This window comes from Cyrtonyx montezumae, unplaced genomic scaffold (assembly GCF_038088225.1).
Source record: "Cyrtonyx montezumae isolate F1298 unplaced genomic scaffold, pur_monq_1.0 scaffold_25, whole genome shotgun sequence".
NCBI classification, from domain to species: Eukaryota; Metazoa; Chordata; class Aves; order Galliformes; family Odontophoridae; genus Cyrtonyx; species Cyrtonyx montezumae.
Window position 1 is genome coordinate 12,868,237 of NW_027071992.1, and position 26,118 is coordinate 12,894,354.

At 40.1% G+C, this 26,118-nt stretch overlaps 2 protein-coding genes across 3 annotated transcripts in view; both read left to right on the forward strand.

The window, feature by feature from the left end:
- The window catches only part of RANBP3L (RAN binding protein 3 like), a 36,077-nt gene extending 17,654 nt beyond the window's left edge, over positions 1-18,423 (forward strand). Inside the window, exons 9-15 of the mRNA XM_065739988.1 lie at positions 2,590-2,674; positions 3,872-3,962; positions 6,269-6,399; positions 6,892-7,012; positions 7,556-7,698; positions 10,081-10,270; positions 17,444-18,423. Coding sequence (XP_065596060.1) covers positions 2,590-2,674; positions 3,872-3,962; positions 6,269-6,399; positions 6,892-7,012; positions 7,556-7,698; positions 10,081-10,270; positions 17,444-17,487 — 805 coding nt within the window. The 3' untranslated portion in view covers positions 17,488-18,423. The remainder of the gene's footprint in view (positions 1-2,589; positions 2,675-3,871; positions 3,963-6,268; positions 6,400-6,891; positions 7,013-7,555; positions 7,699-10,080; positions 10,271-17,443) is intronic.
- Positions 18,424-22,251: 3,828 nt separating this feature from the next.
- Positions 22,252-26,118, forward strand: part of NADK2 (NAD kinase 2, mitochondrial) — a 28,691-nt gene continuing 24,824 nt past the window's right edge. For both annotated transcript variants that reach the window (XM_065739989.1, XM_065739990.1), the window contains exon 1: positions 22,252-22,619. In XM_065739989.1, coding sequence (XP_065596061.1) covers positions 22,329-22,619 — 291 coding nt within the window. In that variant the 5' untranslated portion in view covers positions 22,252-22,328. The remainder of the gene's footprint in view (positions 22,620-26,118) is intronic.

Sequence of the window (26,118 nt, forward strand, 5' to 3'; positions counted from 1 at the left end):
GCATAAACTTAGTCATCCTCTTACTATTAATAGATTTGTAAAAAAGTTTTTGTTCTCTTTTACCACAATGGCCAGGTTGAGTTCAAGGTTGGCTTTTGCCTTTCACATTTTCTCCCTGCATATCCTAACAATTTCTTTGTACTCTCCCTGAGTTGCCCATTCCTTCTTCCACAGGAGGGAGATTTTATTTTTCTCCTGGAGTCTCAGAAAAAGCTCCCTGTTTATCCATGCAAGTTTTCTTCCCTGTTAGCCTAGCTTATAGCACAGTGGAACAGCCTGCTACTGCACCTTTATGACTTTTTTCCCAAGGAACATACAGCCTCCGTGGACCCCTTTATGCTTCAGAACTGACTTGCAAGGGACTGTTCCTACCAGTATCCTGAGCAGTTCAAAGTCTGCCTTGTGGAATTCTGAGGTAGCAGCTTTGATGACCCCCCTCCTGACTTCACCAAGAATAACGAACTCAACCATTTTGTGGTTGCTCTGCTCAAGACAGTTCCTGACCTCCACATCTCCCCACCAGTCCTCTATTTGTGAATAATAGGTCTATTAAAGCACCTACCTTTGTAGGCTCTTTTATCAGCTGTCTCACAGAGCTATCTTCCACACACTCTAGAAACATCCTAGAATGCTTCTTCTGTTCTGTATTATATTTCTAGTATATATCGGAGAAGTCCCCCATGAGAACAAGGGCTGCTGATCACAAAACTTCTACCAGCTGCTCATAGAATTGTTTGTCCATCTCTTCATTTAGGTTAGGTGGTCTATAACATATACCCAGCAGGATGTCAGCCTTGTTGGCCCTCCTTCTGATCCTTACACTTAGATACTCAACCTTATCATTGCCATCCACAAGCTCAGCAACACTGAAACTTTAACACAGATAGCCATGCCACCAACCTTCCTTTATTGCCTATCCCTTCTGAATTGCTCATAGACATCCATTGCAGCATTCCAGTCATGGCAGCAATCCCACCATGTTTCAGTAACATCAGTTAAGTCATAGTTTGCCTGCTGCACAATGACTTCCAGCTCCTCCTGTTTGTTGTCCATACTACTTGCATTGGTATGGATGTTCTTCAGCTGAGCCATTTTCATCACCTTCAACCCCATCATTGTTCCTCCAGGCTCATCTCTAACAAGCCTCCTTTTAAGTCTTTCTCCTTCAGAAATATCCTCTGCATAACGTGTCACCAAGCCCTCACAGTTGAGATAAAAGCTTAGAAAGAGCCTTGATAAGTGGTAGTAAGGTGTGCAGTTTTTGTCAGAATGTCAGACTGTTTTTCTGCTAAAACTTCTTTTTGGAACATATAGAATGGTTTTGACTTTGACATCAAGGGTTACAGTTCTATAACAAACACAGACCACCTAAAGGATCTTTTTTAAAAAAGCTCCTGAGAGGCAAGAGGCTAATTGGATGGCAATACAAAAAAAATATTTAATGTTTTTATTTGGAAAATCTAAATCACTGAGTAGAAGAAGGGGGAGAGAAATGTTTTAATGTAGCTTCTACCAAAACTAGTCACACACAAGGAACTCTGGATCCTAGTGATAAAATAATTTATCTGCAGCATGAAATTTTCTCTCAAATCTATTTTCCCAAAGTGTATTTGACCAAGATGGCAAGACTGCAAGTATTTACTTTTCTTTACTTCTCATGGTAAATTTAACTGTAGAACAGATCATTAAAAAATGTAAAATTCTTCCTTTCCTGTTGTTGTTATACTTTTTCATAAGCCGTGTGCTATCTTATCATACTACGTCATATAATATCGTGAGCTGGCAATGTGCACTTGCAGCCCAAAAAGCGAGTCCTATCTTGGGCTGCATCAAAAGATTCATGGCCAATGGGTAAACAAAGGTGGTTCTCCCCCTCTACTCCACTCTTGTGAGGCCCCATGTGGAGCACTGCATTCAGTTTTGAGACACCCAGTACAAGAGGTGCTTGAACTTTGTAGGGTGAGTAAAGAGGAGGAACACAGAAATAATAAGAGGGCCAAAGCACCTTTTCTGTAAAGGCGGGCTGAAAGAGTTGGACTGTTCACTCTAGAGAAGGCTCCAAGGAGAGTTTATTTCAGGTTTCCAGCAATTAGGGGGTCCTACAGGAATAACAGACAGTGTATGTAGCTATAGGTCAGTGAGTAATGACTTTAATCTAAAAGAGGGCAGATTTAGATGAGACATTAAGAAATTCTTCAGTATGAGTGTGGTGAAACTCTGGAATAGGTTGCCCAGAGAAGCTTTGGATGACTCCTTGCGTGGCCTTGTTGGATGTGGCTTGAAGCATGGTGCCCTAGTGGAAGGAAGGTTGGAACTAGATGATATTTAGAAGTCCTTTCTAACTCAAACTGGTCTGTGATGCTATGATTCTACAGTGCTGCCATTCTGTGAAACCTTTACATTTTTTCAGTATTTATCTGATTGCTTAAGAGGTCTTTTTGTTTGTTTGTCCTTAATAATGTAAGTTATAATGGTGTAGTAAAATGTATGAACTTCTTTATATTCTTTAACAAGTATTAGATTTGTTTCACTTAAAGAATTTATATTGTTTAAAGCGTTCTAAATCATATCCTTATTTTGTTCCCACAGAAGTCAGTTGTTAGAAGACAGAAGTGTTCTAAGCAGCAGCAATTTTGGTTTTGTGTTTGGAGAAAACATGGTTGAGAGAGTTTTGGTAAGACCTGTAAATCCTGGCAGACTTTTGTCAAGACTAACATAACTAAGAATATGCATTTTTTTAGAATTTGATTCTTTAGCTCTTTATGTTCTTTTTGAAGATATGAGTAAACTGATTCCAGTGTCTGTTGAAGAGAAAATCCTTTTTTTTTTCTCTTTCTGTAGGAGGGGTAGGCATCCATGTTTTTCAATCCTACATAATTACTCTAATTACAAACCTATAACAGTATATATTTTTGTTTTGCTATTTTTTTAACCTATCAAACAGTTGCTTAAATATTCCATGTAAAGCATAACAACAATAGCGGGAAAAAGAATGCATTTTTTACCACTCAAATAGTTTCTGTCTACGGGTTAAGAACTGGGAGAAATTCATTTGTATGCTCTTGGACAGAGGAGAATATTTAACACTCACCATAGATACTGTCCACATTAAGATATATTGTGCATGCTGTGAGACGGCTTAAATGAATTGAATCCTGCTGAGGACCATACCACTTAAAGTGGAATTAAAATTCAGTTTCTAGTAAGATTACAGTGGAAAAAAAAGTGAGTATGTGCCAGTTTGAGAACTGTAGGGCTTGTTTACAGCTACTGATAGGGCTTCAGGACTTGCTAAAGGACTTAATTTAGTAGTTGGGTAGAGATAGTGATAGGAGGATGGTTGGACTAGATGATCTTATAGGTCCTTTCCAACCTTATGAACTTATGAACTTATGAACTTATTCAGATAAAGTATAGGAGCTGAGTCACAGTATTATCAGAAACATTTACTTAAAACACGCATAAGAACCTTTATCTGAAAAACTGAAGGAATGAAAATGTTAATTCTTCTGAAATCAGGTGTGTGATGTCTGGGAGTTTTAAGCTATTCTGGGATTTAAGTGCTGAAACTGGAAATTAGCTGTTACTTAAACATGTAAGTCCTTCAGTGGATTTAAAGCTTAGTCCAAAATCCTCACAAAGAAGCCATTATTCTTGGCAGGATTGTGTACTGATTTTATGACAATAAAATTACCTCCACTGCAGTATAAAATTGTATAAGTGATGCTGTTTTTACTTGTAATGTGTTACGATTTCAAATCTTTCCCTACTGTGCATTAAAAGATTCAGTGTTCTGTTTGATAATGTAGCCATTTTATATAAATGGGAAATTTTACTTTCCCCGTTTTTGTGTTTTTTTTTCTTTTTCTAGAGCCCTGAAAATCATCCCATGTCATGCAATGGAGCTGTTCCATACCAAAGAGAAATAACATCTCATTACCTAGGATCTTTGCATGTAACAAGTAAGCATATTCAGCAGAAAGTACAATTAGCTTTTAAACTGTACATTTGAGTGTGTATTTGAGGTTGCCAAGTGAATGGTCTCAAGTAGTCTTCAAATGTTAATGACACGTCCAGTTACCAGTACAGTACTGGTACGCAGTCACAGTATGGCTTGGGTTGGAAAGGACCTTTAAGATCCAATCCCCTGCTGTAGGCAGGGACACCTCCCACTAGACCAGGCTGCTCTGAGCCCCATCCAGCCTGGCCTTGAATGTTTCCAGGGAGGGGGCATCCACAACCTCATTGGGCAACCTGTTCCAGTGTCTCACCACCCTCACAGTAAAGAACTTCTTCCTAATACCTAGTCTCCTAATATCTACCCTCTTCCAGTTTAAAGCCATTTCTCCTTGTTCCATTTCTACCTGCCCTTATAAAAAGTCCCTCCCGAGCTCTCCTGTAGGCCCCCTTCAAGTACTGGAAGGCCACTGTAAGATCTTCACAAAGCATTCTCCTCTCCAGGCAGACAAGCCCTAGCTCTCACAGCTTGTCCTCACTGAGGAGGTGCTCCAGCCCTCTGATCATCTTTGTGGCCCTCCTCTGGTCCTACTCCAACAACTCTTGAGCTGGGGGTCCCAGAACTGGACACAGTACTCCAGGTTGGGTCATACGAGAGCAGAATAGGGTGGCAGAATCATCTCCCTCGACCTGCTGGTCATGCTTGTCTTGATGCAGCCTGGGATACAGTTCATCTGCTGGTATGCAAGCACACACTGTTGGCTCGTGTTGCATCTTTCATTAACTGACACCCCCAAATCCTTCTCATCAGGGCTGTTCTCAAATCATCCTCTGCCCAACATGTATCTGTGCTTGGAATGGCCCCATTCCAGATGTAGGACCTTGTGCTTAGCCCTGTTGAATGAGTACACCTCTCAAGCCTGTGCAGTTCTCTCTGGATAGCATCTCTTCCCTCCAGAGCATCAACTGAACCACTCAGCTTGATGACATCTGCAGACCTGCTGAGGAATTTAAATAGCGTCAGTCTCAGCACCAATCCCTGAGGAATGTCACTTGTCACTGGTCTCTACTTGGAGACATTGAGCTTTTGACCAAAACCTTCTGAGTGCCACTATCCAGCCAATTCCTTATCCATAGAATGATCCATCGACCGAACCCATTTTTTCACCAGTTTTATTGATTTTCTTGATTGTGTCAGCCCTTTCCCACCCCATCCCCCTAACTGGGAGGACTGAAGAAAAGACTACCTGTGCTCCTGAGCCCTTCACTACTGCTACCAGCTCTGTATAGTCCCTCTTGATATTCTTCATGCTGCTCAAGGCTGTTTCACTGGTGCCTACAAGAAATACCAACAGCAGGTAGTAGTCAGTGTGATGTACAAGGTCTGTCAACTGCTCTTCTCCTCCTCTTCCCCTGACTCTCTTCTGGCAACTGCTCTTCTCCCCCATAATGTGAGCCCCATGTAAGCATCAGACCTCTCTAGGTAATGGATCAGGATGATAAACAGGTGCTGCTGCAGAAAGTAGCTGCAGTTTGGTATATAAGTCTGAACTAGACTGACTTCAAAACAAATTATCTAAGTTATACAGGAAAAGGTAAAGTTTAACAGCTATGTTTGATATTTGAAAAAGTGCAGTGAGCTTTGTGAATAACTTTCAGAATGCGTTTCTGAACTACAGTTTTTTTGTGTTTTGTACTTCTCATTATTTGTAACTTAATTGTAGGGCTAAAATTTCTATAAAGACAGATTTCAGGGGTTATTTGTGACTACTGGGTAGCTCTTCTGTTATGAAAGACACATAAACCTTGGCTGTAAGGGAATCCCAACTGGGTCCCCATCTTTAGCCATCTTTTCTTCCTTATCTGCTAATGATTTTATAGGATCCTCTTCTTTTGCAGCTACAATCTTTCAAATTAAAATTAAGAAAACAACCATAGAAAACATATATAAAACATACACGGATTGGGACATATGCTTTTAATCATAGGTTAATCTCCACAGCATTATTAGAAAACAGTATTATCTGGAAAATTCAGTTTCTAATTGTTTAAGGCTTGTTTCTGCAACTTGTCCCTTGGGGCAGATCGCTGCATTTTCAGAAAGCCCTATTCAATTCAGAATGATCATAAATATCTGAGACATTTCACAGAATTCCAACTTCTTTTTTTTTTCTTCTATTTACTGCTTTGGACAAAAGTACAATAACACTAAATAATCTCAGATGCCATAGAGAGTACTGAATTCATAGGCCACCATACATGCTAAAAATACTTGCTCTTCAAAAAAGATTTCCTCTTTCTTTCCCTACAGAAACAGCTATGTTGAGGAATGCTACACTGGTTGAGTCAGCAGCTGCTCATATTTCCAAACCAGGGGAGAAAATTCTGTTAGATAAAGTTGAAGTTATAACAGGAGAAGAAGAAGAACACAACGTATTACAGGTATGTATTTCATAAAGTCCTGATGGTGAGCAGTTTTGCGTTGAAAAGAATGTCTAAATCAGAATTTACTGTATTTTACTAAATTTACAGAATTTACTTCTGAAGCAACCAGAAAATAACTATCTGTTAAATTTTACCTTTTTTTAAGATACACTTCTGCTAATTTTTGTAGGCTTGATGTTCCTTTTTCATTTTATATTCATATACCAATGGTAACTGAAACATCAAAATTAGAAGTAATTGGGTATAGCTTTTTTAATGACAAAACAGAAGATGAAATAACGGAAGAAGTAAACTAGAATTCCTGTTGAATGTTTTCAAAGAGTAACATAAAGTTTAGCACAAATCTGGGAATCACTTTGCCTTACATAAAAATGTTGATATATTATTTATCTTGTATCCATGCCATATAAGAAGGTTTAAAAACATTAAGTTTTAGAACCAATAAACTTAACACTGGATCACAATTGCCATCGTGTATTTCTCTTTCAGATTAACTGCAAGCTCTTCCTATTTAATAAACTTTCTTCAAATTGGATTGAAAAAGGCAGGGGATCCCTGAGGCTTAATGACACTTCTAGCAATAAATGTGGAATGTTGCAATCAAGGCTGAGTAAGAATTCAATAACAAAGTAACACATACATAGAACACTAAGTAACTTGTACTGCTGCTGACTAGAATCATTTTCTCTCAGAACATTTAAAACTGAGAAGCTAATTTTATTTAAGTCAAGTTGAAGAGATCTTTTCCTCTTACTGGATAGTTAGCTTTGTTAAAGACTGAGACGCTTTCTTGCTTGAGCATTTTTTCACTTGGTTTGTGTGTGCACACACACTAGTGTTGTGAAGTTCTGTGTCTTTTTACTGGAAAGTATCTCTAGCTTAGTCGCCAGTCTGACAGTCTGCTCTTTGTTGATTCTTCTTTTCCAGGATCGCTGTTTCAAGTCACTTCTAGAATGCTATTTCTCCTGTGCTGTCATTTTTGTATTGCATTATTGTTTCAGTAGATTTTTTTTTTCTTTGCATGCCAGATGTATTAAAGAAGCTAATGTATTTCTACAATTTTGAAAATATCAGTTGTACAGAAGTGCTGGGAGAAACTGCTAATAAAAAGGAAAAAGTTCCAGTCACTTATGTATGAATCTTTTTATTTTAGTTATGCGAAATCAAGGCAGCTTGAGACTGATTCTCAACACCAGACTCTGGGGTCAAATGGTGATAAAAAGAGCAAACAGTAAAAGCCTGTGCTTCACTGCAACAGATCAAGAGGACCACTCTATTCAAGTATTTCTAATTCAGGTAATTCAGAGATAAAAACCCATGCAAATCCCCATGTCACCTAGGTTTCTGAAGACTTGCTAGGGCTATGCTTTTAGCAAATAGCATTCTATGCCTTGTTAGGCTATGATTAGCTTAGGTTTTGGATGGCTTTTGTTATGAAATGAGTCAGCAGTATTATCCCATGGTACTTCAAAAAAGGTGTGAAGATGTGATATTGGCTTAGTGCAGACATTTCTAGACTGGTTCACACACCATTGAAGGAATCAGTATCATACCACGGTATGGCTTGCGTCACTTACTGTTTCTTAGAGAGGCAACACAGAGCTGCAGAATCACAGTAACATAGTAAGAACTTTTACACAGGTAATCCCACATTCATAAGTCACCCTGGTACAAGGCAGCAGCTTTCTACTGTGGTTCAGCACACAGTGCTTGCAACACTTCTCATGCTTGACCAACAGACTTCTGTAATTATATGACCAGCCTGATGGATAAAGGAGAGCAGTGTATATTGTGTTTTTGCACTTCAATAAGGCATTTTCCTTTGGTAATGTTCCTCATAAGGACCTCACTGTTAAGCTTCTCAAGCATGGGCTGGAGGAGCAGACAGTGAGGAGGACAGAAAACTGAATGGTTGGGCCTGAGGGTAATTGCTTAGTGGTGTCAAGTCCAGGTGGAGGCCAGTAACTTCAGGATTCAGCATGGGGTCCAGCTCTGTGTAAAATCTTAAAATCTTCATTACTGATATGGACGGTGGAGTAGAGTGCATTCTTAGTAAATTCCCAAATGTCACAAAACTGGGGAAGTGGCTGAATCACCAGAGGGCCATGTTTCCATCCAGAGGGAGCTGAACAGGCTGGAGAGGTGAGCTGACTTCTAATGAAGTACAGAGTCCTGCAGTTGAGGAGGAACTATCCTACATATCAATACATGCTGGGGGTTCCTCATCTGGAAAGCAGCTTTGCAGAAAAAGACTAAGTGTTCCAGTGTACACCAAACTAAACAGAAGTCAGCAATATGCCCTTTTGTATCAGAATACTAAATCTATTCTTGGCTGGTATTAAGCAAAGTGTCATCAAGTCAAGAGAGGTGATTCTTCCCTTTTGTCCTTCCCCTGTCATCAGTGTTGGTGAGGCTATACATGGAGTCCTGTGTCCATTTCAGGGCCCCCAGTTCAAAGAGGCATGGAAATACTAGAAAGAGTCTTGAGTAGACCCACTAAGATGACAAGTGGACATAGGGGTATGATGTACCCTACTAGATCTTTTCTGGTTTGGCTTCTTCGGCAAGAAAACTGCTGCTTACAGGAAGTGTCACATTTAGCACACAAGCAAAAAACCATGTAAGCAGTGTTTCTGAAAGCACTGTAAGCCTGTCACTTCCACACAGCAATTGACTTACTCTGACTCTGCTGTGCAGCTGGTCTGCATGTGCACATCAGAAATATCCTAGATTTCCAGATGTGATGCATTTTTCTAGTGCATGTAGATGTAAACAGTAATAAAATTCTGTTCTGACAGTTCAAGGCAGTAAAAAAAGACATTTATTGTGAAACCAAGGTACAGTTGTATGAGTGTGGCAAAATTTGCAGGAAGCTGCTTCTACAGTAATCAATGAAGCAGCTAGTGTCCATCCCTATAAGCAGGTATCCCATCAAAATAAACCATGTCCCTCAGTTTCACACCTACAATTGACCCCGTCCAGGAATGGTGACTCCACCATTTCCCTGGCCAGCCAGTCCCAATGCCTTTATCATTTTGAGTGTCCTTTCCTGTGCCATCTTTAATACTGTCCTTGAGATACGATGACCAGAATAGAACGTAGTAGTCAGGGTATGGCTGCTTTAAAGTGTTACGTGGTGCCCTGTCTAGTTTCCAATACCCTTCTTGATGATATCTAACTTCTGTTTAAAAATTACAGCACAGTTAATTATATTTTTAAGATATATAAATATATATATATATATTGTGGTTAGGTTTTAAAAGTTTTATTTATTGTGTAAATCAAAATGCAAACACATGTATTACTATTTCAGTGCTTTGTTAGTTCTAGAACTGTATTTAGGAATTATCTAGAATATGAAGTATTCAGTACAAACAGCCATTCTCCAGGGCAGATAATCTGTAAATGTTTCTGTTGTTGTTGTTTCTTTGTTTGTTTTTCATGTATTTCTAGGTAGAATAATCAACTTATTTTAAAGCTTTAACCTCTGAAGGGAATCTGACATCCTTTGTGTTTAAATTTATTTTCAGAAATAAATTACTGTGAATCTTACATGCATTATTTTGATTTAAAAAGACAATATAAAGTTATTTTATTACTTTTGAAGATTTCTCAGCTTCTCTATAAAAATAAGGCTTCTTCTTTATTAATTCTGACTGTAAAATTTATTTTCTGCAGGCAACATCAAAAGATGCTGGATATCTGTATGCAGCAATACATCACCGCCTTGTGGCATTGCGAAGCTCTGCTGAGCAAGAATCAGATGCTAATCACATAGACTCAGAGTCAGAAACAGCTTTTCAGCTATTAAACTGTGACAGTGACGAGGATGATGAAAAAATAACTCAAGTGAGCAGCAGTGGATCTGGTAAGTGTAATTTTTCCCAGGAATGCTGCAATGCTTTCAAGTTTTTTTTTTTTTTTCCTTTTAAGTAATAAAATTATACTTTTTTTCATGCTGCCTATAACTTTCATCAAAGTCTATGTTATAGACACTTTTTGCTAGTCAGATGAGAGTAACCATTGACAAACTCCTTGTAGCTTAATGCTGCTACAGTGTAGGTTTTACTAGATAAAATGTAGATAGAATAGTTTGGTTAGAACGGATTTATGAAGATCACCAACTCCTGTTGCATGACCTCTTCAGGGATAATCAGAAGTTAAAGCACATTACTGAGGGCATTATCTAAATAACTGACAGGCATGGGGATTACTAGAAAATCTGTTCTTTAGGAAGCCTTTTTTCCTCATGTCCAGTGCAACCTTTCCCTGGTACAGCTTTGTGCCATTCCCATCCTGTCATCAGTTTCCAGGAGCAGAGCCCAACACCTCTCTCTGCTTCCCCTCCTCAAGGAGCTACAGAGAGCAGCAAGGTTGCCTCATGACCTCCTCTCCTCCAGATAGGACAATGTAAGTGTCCTCAGCCACTCCTCACGGGATTTCTCCTCTACTCTTGTTTCCAGCTTTGTTGACAAGAAACCAGATGAGGTTTAACAAGAGCAAGTGTAGAGTCTTGCATCTAGGAAGGAACAACTGCATGTACTGGTACAGGTTGGGGGATGAGCTGCTGGAGAGGAGCTCTGAGGAGAAGGACCTGGGTGTCCTGGTGGATGACAGGTTGGCCATGAGCCAGCCGTGTGCCCTGGAGGCCAAAAAGGCCAATGGGATCCTGGAGTGTATTAAAAAGAGCATGGCCAGCAGATCAAGGGAGGTGATCCTCCCCCTCTACTCTGCCCTGGTGAGGCCTCACCTGGAGTACGGTGTTCAGTTCTGGGCTCCTTGGTACAGAAAAGACAGGGATCTCCTGGAAAGAGTCCAGCAGGGGGCTACAAAGATGATAAAGGGTGTGAAACACCTCCCTTATGAGGAAAGGCTGAGAGACCTGGGTCTGTTCAGCCTTGAGAAAAAAAGACTCAGAGGGGATCTGATCCACATCTACAAATATCTAAGGAGCGGGAGGCAAAGGGACAAGGCTGAACTCTTCTCTGCAGTGTGTGGTGATAGGACAAGGGAAAATGGCCACAAACTGAAGCATAGGAAGTTCCACACAAATGTGAGTGAGAACTCCTTCCCAGTGCAGTGACGGAGCAGTGGCACAGCTGCACAGAGAGGTGGTGGAGTCTCCTTCTCTGGAGACGTTCCAGACCCGCCTGGACGCCTACCTGTGCAACCTGGGCTAGGGAGCTGCTTTGGCAGGGGGCTGGACTAAATGATCTCTGGAGGTCCCTTCCAGCCCCTACAGTTCTGTGATTCTTTTACCTCTAGACTCTTTCAAGGACCTTAACATCCTTTTTGTATTGTGGAGCCCAGATTAGCACACAGTATTCAAGGTGAGGCTACTCCAACGATTGTAAAATTTCTAAATATAGTTGGAAAATCACTGCTTTTTACTGGCTGTCTGTGCTGTGTTCAGTTCTCCTCACAGGGCCGTTTGCCCTCTTGACTGCCCAGGCACACTGCTGGCTCCTGCTAGGTTGCTGTCCTCAGCATCTCCAGGTCCCTTCCTGCTGAGCTGTTCTCCAGCCATTTGTCTCTCATCTCTGCCTGTGTCTGGCATTGCTTGGTCCCAAATGCAATACCCAGCATTTTCCTATGGGGAACTTCATGCTGTCACTGACTGCCCAAACTTATCTAGATCCCTCTGCAAAGCTTCTTATCCCTCCAGGCAGTCAGCAGCACCTCACAGTTTTTGTGTCACTAGCACAAATGTGCTGAGGATACATTCCAGTTCTGCATCCAGATCCTCATCACTGTTGAACTGGAGTGGCTCTAGAACTGAGCCCTGGAGAACACCACCAATGATCAGCTGCTAATATCTGTTAGCATTATAGCAGTGAAATATTCTTCTGAAAAAAAGGCTGAGAGTTAAGAAATTTTAATATTGGCAAGCTTTATCTGAAGTCTTCAGTAAATTTCAGTAGATGTGAATGGAGGTACTGAGATACTGGTTACAGGAATGAGGGGAAGCTAAGTCTGTTCAAATCAGCAGCTATTAATGCCTTCAAGCATAATGTGTTCATTAAGACAATATTTACTTTGATCTGGTTAGCTCTGTTTAAAACACTGATTCTTGATTAGTTCTAATAACTGTTTCTGTAAGAGACTCCTGGTTCAAGATCCACACACCAGCTTTGGCAGCTTTTTTCAACATAATAAAAATGTAGGCTCTTCAAAGTGAAGAATAAGGCTAAAACAGGACAAACCGACTTAATGCTGCTGTAGAAAATGAAAGACGTACAAGCTCTTCTGTCTTGGCAGAACACAAGACACATTTATAGGGCAAATTTACTTGCTTGTGCCAAGCTGTTACTGTGGATACAGAAGGTACCACTTGGATTCTCATAGGACTAAAACAGGCAGGTCTGAAGTGTTGCTCCTAGCTTCCCTCTTTAACTAAGTAACATACTGCCCTTGTACTATAAACTCTTTTTAACAAACGTTAAACAGAAATAAGTCATGTACAAGTAACAGCTGAGAGTATCTGTATGCTTAAGGAAAAGAAACAAATATTTTTTCCCCATTCGACAGATTGCAGCTTATAGTCTTGCTCCCATGATCAACTGTTAATTAAATACACTTCAGTAGCATTCATAGCTCTAAGAGCATGATGCTCTTACACAACATTTTTTTCACAAATACCTTCATTCTTTTTAGAAAATGGAAAATGTTTGGCTTTGAAAACTCCCTGTATTGCTTCCAGCTAATCAAACATTGCCTCACTATCTACTAAAGAGTCTCTATTGACTTTACAAAGATTCAGGTAACTTGAAAACTGTGGATGGAGCTTGATTCCTTTCCAGAATTACTGTGATAAGAACTCTTTGTTGTTTCAGAAAAAAGGGGAAAGAAAAAAAAAAAAAAGAAAGAAAGAGGTGAAAGGGAATATAAAAGCAGTTTGGGAGCACAGATTTACTATTTAAATATTTACTTTGATTTGCAAAGATTTGTGATACAAATATTCAGATAGCATCCAGCAAACAGATTCTGAAATACGAGTGTCAGGTGTTCATGAGTGTCAAGCCCTTTAGTTTAAGCTTCTGTCTTTTATTTGTGTTCAAACAATTACTGTCAGCAGTTTTGACAATCCCTTTCATACGCTTTTTGGATTACTTCCATCATTGCCTGCTTATCTCTTCTATTATTCTCAGAGCCATGAGGTTTTAATTTTGTATAAATTTCAGCCAGTGGTACCCAAGTCCAAATTTATGTGCCTCACAAATGCCTATCCCTGCAACTTCTATTTCCAAAAAAGGAATTTCAGTCATGGCTTTTTAAACAAGGTGAGGTCAGTTTTAAATACTAACATAGAAACATGTATTTGGATGCAAGAGATAAGATCCTGCATATTTAAGAACATTTTATTAAGATCCTACATTTCCATTTTCATTTAAATGTATATGCTGTGTTATTGATGTAACTCATTTCCAGGGATTGACTCTCCTTTAAAATTATAGAATCATCAAGGTTGGAAAATCTCTAAGATCACCTAGTCCAACCATCCACCTACTTCCAATATTGACAACTAAATCTTGTCTCTGAGTATTATATCTGCCCTTTCCTGAAAGCCTCCAGGGATGATAACTCCACCACTTCTCTGGGCAACTTGTTCCAAAGTCTGACCATTCCTTATCAGAAGAATTTCTTTCTAATATCCAACCTTTACTCGAGACTACTATAACAAGCATAACTTCTCAGTGACTGTTTCACACAAGAAGTAAGATTAAAAAATATGCCTAGATTTTATTTAATTACATTCTACCTGTTCTATCACAAAAAATAAAAAATAAAAACACACAAAAAACCCCCACAAAAAAAAAACAATAACAGTTCTCTCTTTTTCTTAATACAGGCAATTTTCTCTGTGTTGAACTGAAGTTACATAGTTTCCTAGATTTTAATATATATTTCATGACACTGTAGAAGGCATGGAAAATTACATTAAAGTTATTTTTCATGTAAAAGATGGAATAAAAGCAAGTATAATTTACATTATAGAAGAGTTTGTGAACAGGAAGGTGTTTATATATGCTTGTAGTAAATTTTCTTAGATGCAGTTATTCACTATACTGTGCACAGAACATTAACTATGTATAAGGACACTGTAAAAGGTATGAGAGGTATTTCTACCATTCAGTATAGACAACTGTATTGAATTGTGTCACTTTCAAGTAAAGATATTATTTTCATAAGATCTATAAATAACAAGTTGATTTATCTGATGCTTCTATTAGCTTGTATTTCACAAGTTACAACTCAGATACTTTCAGCAAGAAAATGATGTTTAAATCTGAATGGAGAGAAACAGAACAATTCATCCAACTTCAATCAGTTTTTGAGAGTTGATGGCATCAATCACTCTATTAGAAGTATTTATTTTTCCCACTAAATACAAAGTGAGCTGAGGAGATGAATTTAGAATAGACAGCAAGCTTCTAGACTGACAAAAAATTAGGAAATTATCTTCTTCCATTTACATAATATACCTGCTAAGTATTGTCACCACAGTTGCCTCAAATTGTCTTTGTAAGACCTATTTGAGAAGAAATCAGCAGAATTCTTTATTGCACATGGGAAAAATGTTCTCACTAAATGATTTAGTGAATAAAATGATAAAGAAAGCTGCAAGGACAATATACAAATAATTAGAATTAGAGTGCTCCTTTCTGAGGGGAATACCACTGCCATCAGTTGCATGACTCTCCTTTCTTGTTTTTCTCCTCTTGGTACTTGTAAACTTTATATTATTTGCTGTATGGACAAACTGCTTCTACAACTAGAATGGAGAATTTTCCTTAGCAAAGTGTATACAATAGCCTGGTAAGGTAGAGTGGTCATTGTAGTCAAGAGGGTGAACCCAAACCCTGTGGCTAATGAGGACCTATTACCCAATCTGTGTTCTGTAATGAGTAAAATGATGTGCAAACTATTGCCATTTTCTCCTCTGCCTTGGCTTACAGCTCTGAAACATCAGCTTGGAATTTTTGGTATGTTGGAAGAACTGTGTCAGGTGCCTGTGCAGATTCAGGCTGTCACAATTTTAGCACTTGGGAGTAATGAATTCCTCTATTAATACACATAAATTTCAAATTCAGTTTCTGGATAGATGGTTCTGCAATTTAGGCACTGAATCTTTTGCAAGGTGCCCTCACCTTTCCACTAGGCAAAAAGTTATCTTTAGCTAAACAAAAGTTATCTGTGTCAGGTTAACAAAGTCATGCAGCAAGAACATGGATCTGTTATTTAGAACTACAATACCTAAGCTTGCTATTGTCAACAGGTAATCAGAAGTCACTCCTTAGGCTCCTAAGTAAATAAGATGTCCCTGAGAATATTCTTGCTTCTGATACTTTTAAGAGGTTTTACTGTGTTGTCTTAAAATCATTAAGGAGATTTTGTCCTTTCTTCAAGAGATAATATTTTGTTTACATTTATAAACAGAAACACTAGAAGGTCCCCAAAGTGAAAACCTTCCATACTTCCTTGTGAAAAAATAAAACGATTTGTGTCTCTCAAATAATAACAGTTCTTTCTAAATCAGAAATAGTATTATAACACTTCAGGATTGTGAGGGACATAGATGACAGTTATTGCTACGCAAAGAAATGCTTTCAGAGTTATGTCATGTACTATACCTCACCATTAACTCCTTTACATTTTCTCCTAAGTTCATTCCGATTGAGTGATTCTGATTGAGCATTCTCTTTCCTGGTATGGAATTTTCTTTTAGAAGTTATTAGAGTGAATTCAAAGATGTTGATGTCTAGGACTGGGTAGGTCCCAATAAGTCTACCCATACATAACTATAGATCTTAAGAGTAAACTAAATTGGAGCCATAGTGTGTCCTGTGTGGATCCTCCAAGAATTGCATGGATTTTGGCAACTGGTGATGCTGGGAGCAGAACAGTATCATTTTATAAAAGTGCAACCTTTGCTTTATCAAAGATAAATTTTCTAGTCCATTGCACACATATCTCCTATATTGTCCTCATAAGGACTCTGTCATCTCCTGTTGTTTATCAAGACATAAGAACTCTGTCATGAGAGTTTTGTTGCTGTTGATGTTGGGTTTTTTTGAAGAAAAATTCTTATAAAAGCTTTTTAAAGAAACTATTGTTCAGCAACACTGTAGGAACTCCTGCTATCTTTGTTTGACATTTCTTGTCAATTTAAATTCTTGTACAGTGTTAAAGATTTCAAATAATAAATTGAGCACAAACACACACACACACACACATTTGTTAGTGACTGCAAAAAGCAGAGGAATTAATTCTCAACTTTTTTTTTGTTGTTGTTGGAGTTCAGGTTTCTTTATTCTTTGGAATGGAAATCAGTAACACCTAAAAAAGAAAAGAGGCAACTATTGCATTGACTTTAAAAGCTGACATATCAGGAAAGGTTTGGGGGAGAGGGAGGGAGGAGGAGGATTCAGATTTCATATTCTGACAAATACAAGGCCTTTCAGTTCACCTGTAAGAGGTTTAAAAATGTTAGAAACTGGTTAGAGGTTGCCAGAAGATGGCAGAAATTTTTAAGCTGATACTTGAGATAGGGATGTTATGTGTCTGATATTAGGCAGCTATATATATTTTGGCAGGTGAGTAATAACAGTATAGATTACTCATCAGAGATACCCTTGGATACTTTACCATGACCAGTGAGTTACTTGAAGATATGTTGTATTTCTCATGGTTTACTGACATCTGTTATTAAAGTGTTAATGTCAAATTACTTAAGACAGTGTTCCTCTTAGAGGACAAGTTGTTTGGCATCCCAGAAACAATGTCCTGTCTGGACATCTGTATCCTTAGGTGCTTATGTGCTCATTTTTATTGACATGGGGGAGTCACAGGCTTCATTCACTATTCACATGCTCAAATATTTGTGAATAATCCTGTGTTATCTGCTTAGATATTTATCTAAACCAGGAACTGATTGTATCCAAACTTTAACCTACTGCTTTGGTATTATGAAATGCCACTTTGCTTTAAAATGTGATTATACTCAAATTTTAAAGAAAGGATTTAAAAAATTCTGTTTCAGATCATTCTAGATGGAACCGCAGGCAGCCTGTAGTCTGCTCATGACATTTACCACAGTTTATAGCAGACTGCTCGGGATTCATCTTCCCAGAATGCCAAAGATGCATCAGAACCTGGAAAGAAGGAAATAAGAAGAATTTTGTTTTATGAATTTTAAGCAAAGATGAATTTTATAAACTGTTCACATTCAGTACATTGGGAAGGAACTCAAGATGCACGTTTTGAAGGTACCAGTCAGCCTGCTTTGCACTGAGATGATAATAACATGATGGCTTCCAGTGTTCAAGAACTGTTAAAATAGCTTCAGATTTTAAAATTAAATATACTTAGAAGCATTATTAAAATAAGGAATTTTATGGGAATCTATGTTTATTCATCATCTTGATGAACCACACAATACTGTTAATTAATAATGTACTTGAAAAGATATTTGATATTTTTGTCTGTTATCTAAAAGATATATTTTGAAGACTTAAAATTGGGCTTCACTGAAAGCATTTATTTAAAATTGTCTGGTAATACTCAGCATCCTGTTCATAAGTACATGCAAGCAGAACTGTCAGTGGCAGTTCAACATGACAAAAGCCAACAGAAATAAACTTTTTTTTTCTTTAAAATATGTGAAGTAGTCACTGGAGAATTTGTTAAAGGGCAAAGAACTAGGTTCTGCTCTCACTTCCATGAAAATACAACAGGAAGAATTGTACGTAGAAGTTCTAGGGGACATCTGAGCTTTACAGTCTAAGGGTGAATCTGTTTGCAATTATGAACATCTTTTTGCTTGCACAGAACAAGCACTTGCACTGTTAACTGTCCATGATATATAAAAATAAATGCACGGAAGTTATAACTAGAGATCTGCATAAAATTTATCTTTGTGAGATGTCTAAGATTATTTCTGCTTTATTATTAGCCGTAGTTATCCCTAAACAGCATGAGATTTATATATGTCAGGTATGTGCAATAGTCCAAACAGTGCCAAAGACTCAATTTCAAAATTCAAAACCTGTAGAATTGATTCCACAAGCTATCCCACTACCTAGCCATTCTACTGATAAATTAAAAGGTCAGTTCTCCAAATGCCACCTGTGAATTAAGACCTTCCAGATACATCACAAGCCTATGCACAGTACAGGCGCCATTTAATGATTTGTGCTTTCCGTTATTTCTGTCATCAGGTAAAGGAAGTGTATGTCTCTAGCCATTCTGCTGCAGACCCCTCTTGCCTTGTATACTGTTGGTTACAAAATATTAAACCCTGGTCATTCTTGGGCTGAAACAAAACCTGAAGTATCTTAAGTCATTTTAATTAATTAAGAAAGTTGTAAATATTTATCAGCCTTGAAAGCTGGATCACACCTAAGGAGTCAAGTTACAATTTAGTATTCCCATCTGAACATACGTATGAAGTGGGAAGAATTCCAGCTTCCTCCTGAATTCTCAAGATTAGAGTCCAGGTGAAGCTGAACTAGCATCTGGCTTACTCTGAATCTCAGAGACTGACACAATTAGCATTTCTCTGACTTCTGGATGACAGCAAGTTTAAGTGGGACTGGATTTTTGCCTTTGCAATAGAGCATCTGTCTTAAATAGTGAAGCACTGGAACTCTTTTTCACTCTTCAGTTTGCTGACAACAAAAATGTTCTTTCTAGAGCAGCTGTACACTGTGTCCTTCCTTGACAGCCTCACTCCTGAGCACATTTCCATTGCTGACCTTCATATTTCGTTGTGGCAACGATACTCATATTCAGAAACAAAGCTCTATGTTACAAAAAATTCATCAGTTATTAAAACAAACAAACAAACAACAAAAAAAAACCCAGCAGTCTTACGTATTTAGCAACAGGTCATGGTAAGGACTTTGCCCTGGAGTTCCACTGGCTATGCACTGAATGTAGAGTTTGATTTCAAAGTCTGCCCTGGTAATCAAAGCCTTCCATGTAACTGAATTTAAACACCAGTGTAATCATGTCCCACAGCTTCTAAATTCTACTACATCATGTGCAACAGAATTTTTTGCAGACTAAGTACTTAAAAACTTTGTAATATGCTTTCACAGTGAAAGTAGTAAAGCTTATGATCACTCACAAATAAAAAAAACCCCTCTTCTGAGCCTTTTCCCAAGGTTGTATTACACATACACACTCTGGTATATACAGATATGCTCAAACATACACACACTTAAAAATGAAGTTACATTTCCTACAAGCTGTGGAGGAAAAGAGATGTCTGAATATTTTGAGGAGTGTGGATACTGTGGTAACAGAAAACAAATAAATACATGCATGTGCAGACATTCGTGGTATGACGTTTTACTCTTGAGATCCTAATCCATCATCTATTTTATTTAGTGTCATTGCACTAAATTTCAGTGCTTCTCAAGTTTGAAGGTATGCTGGTGTGTAATATATTAACTTGGTTTTGAAAATGTAACATTTGTCATTTTATGAAAGCAGGAGCAACTATTTCTATGTCCAAACAATAAACAATTTTCTTACAGCTTTTATTTCCATCTAGCTGGTCATCTTACCGTGTGTGAAAGTTCAAGCTTCCTACAAACTGTTCCTTCCACAGTGTTTCTAGACTGTTTTCCTAAGAAAAAAAAAAAAAAGAAGATTCAAATAATTGTATAGCTCATCCATTTATCTGTCAGAATCCCTTTAAGCCTAACACTGAATTAGGAAGAATTTGCTCAGAGGTATGCTATCTGTTTTTCATGAAAATTGGCATTTGTTGGGTGACATAAATCAGATAAAGGTATGCTTTGAAGAAACAGCTTCACAGTGAGCTTGGCATTTTCTCTGGGCCAGGGTGTTGCACTCCTGCCTCTGAACAGGGAGAGAAGAGAGAGTAAAACCATGGAAGGATAGATACCACACCTTGAAAAGTGGCATAAGGCATTTCATATGGCATATTAAGTTAGGCATCACTAATTTTGCTGTTCGTGGAGCAACTTATTCTGTGCTTTTTCAGATTAACAGTATTTTAAATGTATTTATTTAAAGAATGTACAGTCTAGATACAAAATTTCTAACATATCTCAGTGATTAATTTCTACAGATAGAGGATGCAGAGCTTGAAATTCTTAGGTTTTAGTAGAAGAATAATTATCAAAAGGAGGGAAAACTAACAGTTCCTAATAAAAGGATACAGATGCAGATACTTGCCATTAAGATCACAACCTTCTGGAAATATTTACTTGGATGGGATAGTCTAAATGACTTATTCAGCACCCTTTGTGAAAAATAATTTAAAAAAAATCCATAATGTTATCTCTTTGCATTTTATTCTTTCCCTAATTTCATCACTCTCCTATTCATTTATTTATTTATTTAGTCATCATCTTTAGTGACCTCTGAATTATTGCTGACAAACTTAACAGTTTGCTAACGTAAGGAGGGAAAAAGCATCCTCTTTCTTTCTCTGCATGGATTTTAGAAGACCTAATACTAGAGCATGCCGCCATGTGCTAGTTTTCCCCCACCAGCTCAGGCTGCCCAGGGCCCCATCCAACCCAGCCTCGAGTGCCTCCAGTGATGGGGCACTACGGCTCTCTGGGCAGCACTGCCAACACATCACCACCCTTTGAAGTAATTTCCTCCAGACATCTAAATTTCCCCCTTGTCCTATCACCAGCCAACCATGTAAAAAGTAAGTCTGCCCTTTTTATAAACAGTACTGTCTGAATGTTTTGCATGTAGGCCCATCTATAACATAACATTATACAAAGTACTTCATGTGATCTGGAAAGTTTAAACCTTTTTTCCTAATACACATTGGGGTAAGATCCCTGTAACTCTCAAGATATTCTGCCTGAGACTTCCTCTTGGAAGTCGTAGAAGAATCACTTCATTTTCTGCGCCTCAGCATTTCTTCCAGAAAATTATGATCTTAAGCCATTTTAAATTTACATTTTAAAACGTGTTTTGATATTGTATGTCTATATCTGCTGTAAGAGTCAATCCAGAAGACCAAATCATGATAACAGCACGGCCTCAGAGTACAACAGTGCTCCACATTCAAGCTTGACACAGTGGCTGAAGCTGATTTGTTTTGTATGCAATGATCAAAGCACTTCAATATAAACAGGTACTGTGAGAAGCACAGAGCCCTAGAAGAGTATTTCAATGAGCTACAGAATAGATATCCTGCAGGACAGAGCTACAGCTTTCCAAAACCTCTTATTCCCCTTCGTCCTCTGGTATCTTGTATTATCTACTGCTTTTTACAATCCCCAAACTAATGGTTATAATGGCGAGGCACTTTCTGGGGATTAGTTATGTTTAATTACTCCGCTGATAATCTGGTTCATGGCAGTGTCCTTCAGGGCTAAGATAATCAGCAGACAGCAAATCCCTCTGCCTGTCAGCAGAGACTGGCTTTCGCTCAGCACACACTGCCGCAGTGGAGGGGTGCAGAAGGGAGAGGTCATACAACGCTCCCGCCTACCGCCCGCCACCAGGCGCGTGCACCCCACACCGCAGCCTACGTGCCCGACGCCGCGTCCCGCCCATCACAGACCATGAGGCGGGAGACGTAGCCGCCCGCCGCACGCATGCGCAGCCCGCGCCCCAAGGCTCGGGCCGGGAACCAGACGCCGCGCGCTCACCCTCTTCTCCCGGTCGATGCGCAAGAGCGCATGCGCACTGCGATCAGTGCCCTGCTGGGCAGCACCGCCCATCGCTCTTGCCCCGCCCCGCGTGTTCCGATTGGCGGACGTAGTAGCTGCGCGCGCGCGGCGGGGGGGGCGTGGTGGGGCGGACGCGCCATGTGTGCCGCTCCGAGCACGGGAGCGGGGGCCGCCTCAGAGCGGGGGCGGGCGGCGCCGAGTAGCTCTGTGCCGTTACGCCTCCTGTGCTGAGGAGAGGAGCGCTGAGGTCGGACCATGTCCGTCCCGCGGCGCTACCTCTGCATCGTGGGCCGGGCGGCGGGAGCCACCTCCGCCCCGATGGGACTGCCGCTGCTCAGCGGAGCCCGTCGGCGTCTCCTCGCCTCCCGCGGGCTGAACGCGGCCGGGCCGTGGTGGCAGCGGCGGCGGAGCTGCGGGGGACCGGGGGCGGCGGGCGGCGGATTCCGCCCGGCGCGGGTGGCCGTGGTGGTGAAGACGACGCGGTACGAGTTCGAGCAGCAGCGGTACCGCTACGCGGGGCTCTGCGAGGAGGACCTGAAGCAGCTGGTGAGCGGGGCCGGGAGAGCGGCGAGGCCTCGGGCCGGTACCGGGGTGCCCAGGTTTGTGCCGGGCTGTTAGAGCGGTGCCCAGCGAATGACACTCGTTTTCCTTTGCGGAGCGCAGTGAGAAGCTGTGCGTGCAGGAGCGCCCGCTGAGGGAAGAGCCGTGTTGTGAAAATCTCCTCCGACACCTAGGGCGGGCTTGGTCTCGTTTTCTCCCTCCCCTTTAGCTCTGCTCCGCTTCCTCATTTCATCTTTCGTTTCCTCCAGGCGCATCTCCCGTGCACACCCATCTGTCTTGCTGCTGCTTTCAGAGATGCTGTTTTTCCTTTGTTCTTTAAGGCGAAACACAGGTGGTTGCTGGGGAAGGCACGCCAAGGACAGCGGGTATCCCTGGAGCCGCTGCATGCGGCGTCGTGCCCGCCCCGCCCGTCCTGCTGCTGGCTCCCCGTGGCCGCCTCCTTCCAGCCGTCTCCGTGCCCCCGTATCCGTTGCTTTGGATTGGTTGAAACTTGTAGAGGGGTTTCGTTTCTATAGGAAGGGCAGATGATGTGTTTGTGTCACCTTAAAAAGTACAGTGTCTAAAGAAACAGGATTCTTGACATTCGTGAGCGTTTTCCTTTCTAAACGTCTTCCTGGGTACTTCAGGCAGCTATCCATCTCCTGTGGAATTCCTGTCTTAAGTGTCCTGCCTGTTTGCATTAATCTCTTTAAGTGATGGAACTTCATATAGTGCCACGTGGAACCACCTGCCTGCATTCATTCTGTCACTGTGTATAGGTTAGTGCTGCTGAGTGTCTCCCTGACCCACCACAACCGCAGAGAAGCATCAGCATCTCACCCAGCTGACGTTGGGAGTGCTCCTCTGTCTGCTTGCAGTTAAGCTTCTCTCGAAATATTTATTGCTGCAGAGTACAGTGTCAGCTTAGTTCCTCTGAGTGTGCAGCTGAACCCAGGAGGAATGCTTGTTTCATCCTTCCCCAACTGCCCGTGTACAGGCTAGACCAGAACAGGAGATCAGTGAGGGATGTCATGACCCTGAACTCTCAGCTGCAGCTCTTCACAGGAGCAAATGTTTTTCAGGATCAGTAGTGACCTGTGTCAGCTGAAGGTACCTTAAAGAAAAGTAACCTTGGATGCACAGTGCCTGACTGCAGTAATTGCAGAAAAATCTTAAGTGTATTTTTTTGAGAAAATCTCAAGAATACTAATTCTCTAGATTGGGAATAGTACCTTTTTTAATCTAGCTTCCCCCTCACAATACCTCTATGTGAGAAGTTGCAGCAATAAAACTCACTATCTCCTTGTAGCCAAAGTCTAACTTGCTTAAATACGTGTCCACTGCTATTTATTTAGGCTGTCTACAAAAATGCCTCTGTTTACTGTCTGCTGGGATGCTGGCCTTGGGTTCTTTTCCTTGATCTCTGAACTAGCAGCAGTCTTAGCAAATGCATTAGATGGGGATTCAGGACATTCTTACCAGCTATCACGTGGATATCTGCAGAATGCTCTGATTGCTATGGATGTCCCTTAGACTCAGTGCTTTTTGTTCCCTGAGTTAGTCACACTGGCTCCCTGCATCTCTGCTTCTGGTGTAGGCTGCAGGAGCTGGTGCCAGGAAAAGTTGTACTATATGGACGCTGTTAAAGGTTGCAGAGTGAAGTGGCAAGTTCAGAATTCCTGAATTCTTTTTGACTGCAAGAAGGGAGAGGTGAAGAAATAGAAATGTAGAACAGATGGGGAAGATGTACAGAGAGAGTAAACACTGTAAGTATTTAGATCTCTGAAAGATTAAATTTTTCATTGCATCTCTGTGTATATGTCATATATCTTGCAGCAGAAGATCTTGGATGCTCTTGCACACTTAAAAATGAGTCTGTTGAGAACTGTGCCTGTTCACATCTGACTTATGTCATTCATATTCTATGTCTGAATGATTTTGGAAAGGATAGTTAAATGCTGTGAAGGCTATTATACAGGGGAGGATTTCAGAGTCTTTAAAAGCTTAGGAAGGAAGTTAAATACACGTAAAAGATTATGTATCTTTTGATACCTGGAAAGAAAAATGCCCTTAAGTAACCGAGCACTTAAATTTTTGTATCACTGAATTCCATGCATCATATACACAGGAGCTGTTTTGCTTGTCCTCATCAGATTTAAAGATACCTGTGTATTTCTAACACTTGCAGTTATCAGCTGTAAGTTCAGTAAAAGTACTGATTATTTTGCAACTCCCTACACATAGTTTGCTTACCATCACTGACAGCACTTTGAATTTCCTCTGCTTGGCATCTAAACATTGCTGGTTACTAAAAAGAATGATCCAGTCAGCAAATACTGAAGGCTGCTGTTGGTGCTGAAAGAATTTCAGTGCCACTTAGAAACTTTTATTTCCTTCCCAGAAAACTCACAGAGCACAAGTGTTGCTGTCTTCCTTACGTAAACCCAGAGAACTCTCAATAGTAGATAGAGCTAATTTCCTTCGTCACTTTTTTTTTTGTTTTACAGAGCAGTCAACACAAAAGTGCTGACTTGCTTGTCGCTGCTGGAAGGTATTTAGGGAAGATAACAAAATTAGCTGTCCAAATGTATCAGGTGCAGTTTAACTTTCTTTGAGAACTTATTGTCAAATGAGAAGTTATGGTTGTGTTTTTCTTGATTGGAGAAAGGTGATTTAATGTGCTTTAGGTATTATTTAATTTAACTGCTTTAGGTATCTGTCTGCACTGGGGAGTGAAAGGAAAGAACTGAAATTTTGGACCACTGAAACAAGTTGGTGGTCATCTTAACAGTGACCTGATGACAATGATCTTAACATGACAAGATGGTCATCTTAACGATGTGTTTGTTTAGCTATCTTGAAAATTGCCAGCTGGGTAGAAGGGCATTCTGGGCATTGCTGCATTCAAAAGAAGAGACACCATGTGAGCTCAACGTTAGTATAAGACACCAAAATCATACTACGCAGTACTGATCTAGAAGGGATTACCCCCAGCAGTGGGAAAGCCTCAGCTGGAGCCTGTGAGTTCTTCCATAAAAATGGAGAGGAGATGCATTCCTCCAGTTTAGAATCTTGCAGCACCAGGTGTTAGTAATCTGTGCATTAAGTTTCCATCCTGCTTAGATTACCATCTCTTAAGGAAAATGCACTATTTTAGTTCTCATTGGGTAAGAGATTTTTTTTTCTTATTTCTCCTTTTGCATCACGTGTCAAAAATGTTTTCTTGGAACCTCACCTCTGAATTGCCTTTCCCAACTATCAGAATTTCTGGGTGTCACACCACTACCCTGAGTGTACTCTTGGCAACTGGGCAGGCTTTTCATTCTCAAGACTTATGTCGGAAATCTTCTTTTCTGTCTGAGTGCCCATGATCCTCTAGGATTCTATCCAGAAAAAGTTACTCCAGTATTTTTAACACTAGGGTTTTTATAGATGCAAGACAGGGAGCAGAAAGGAAAAAGAAATATGTAAACTGAGGAGTTTAACAAAGTTCTAATTCTAATGA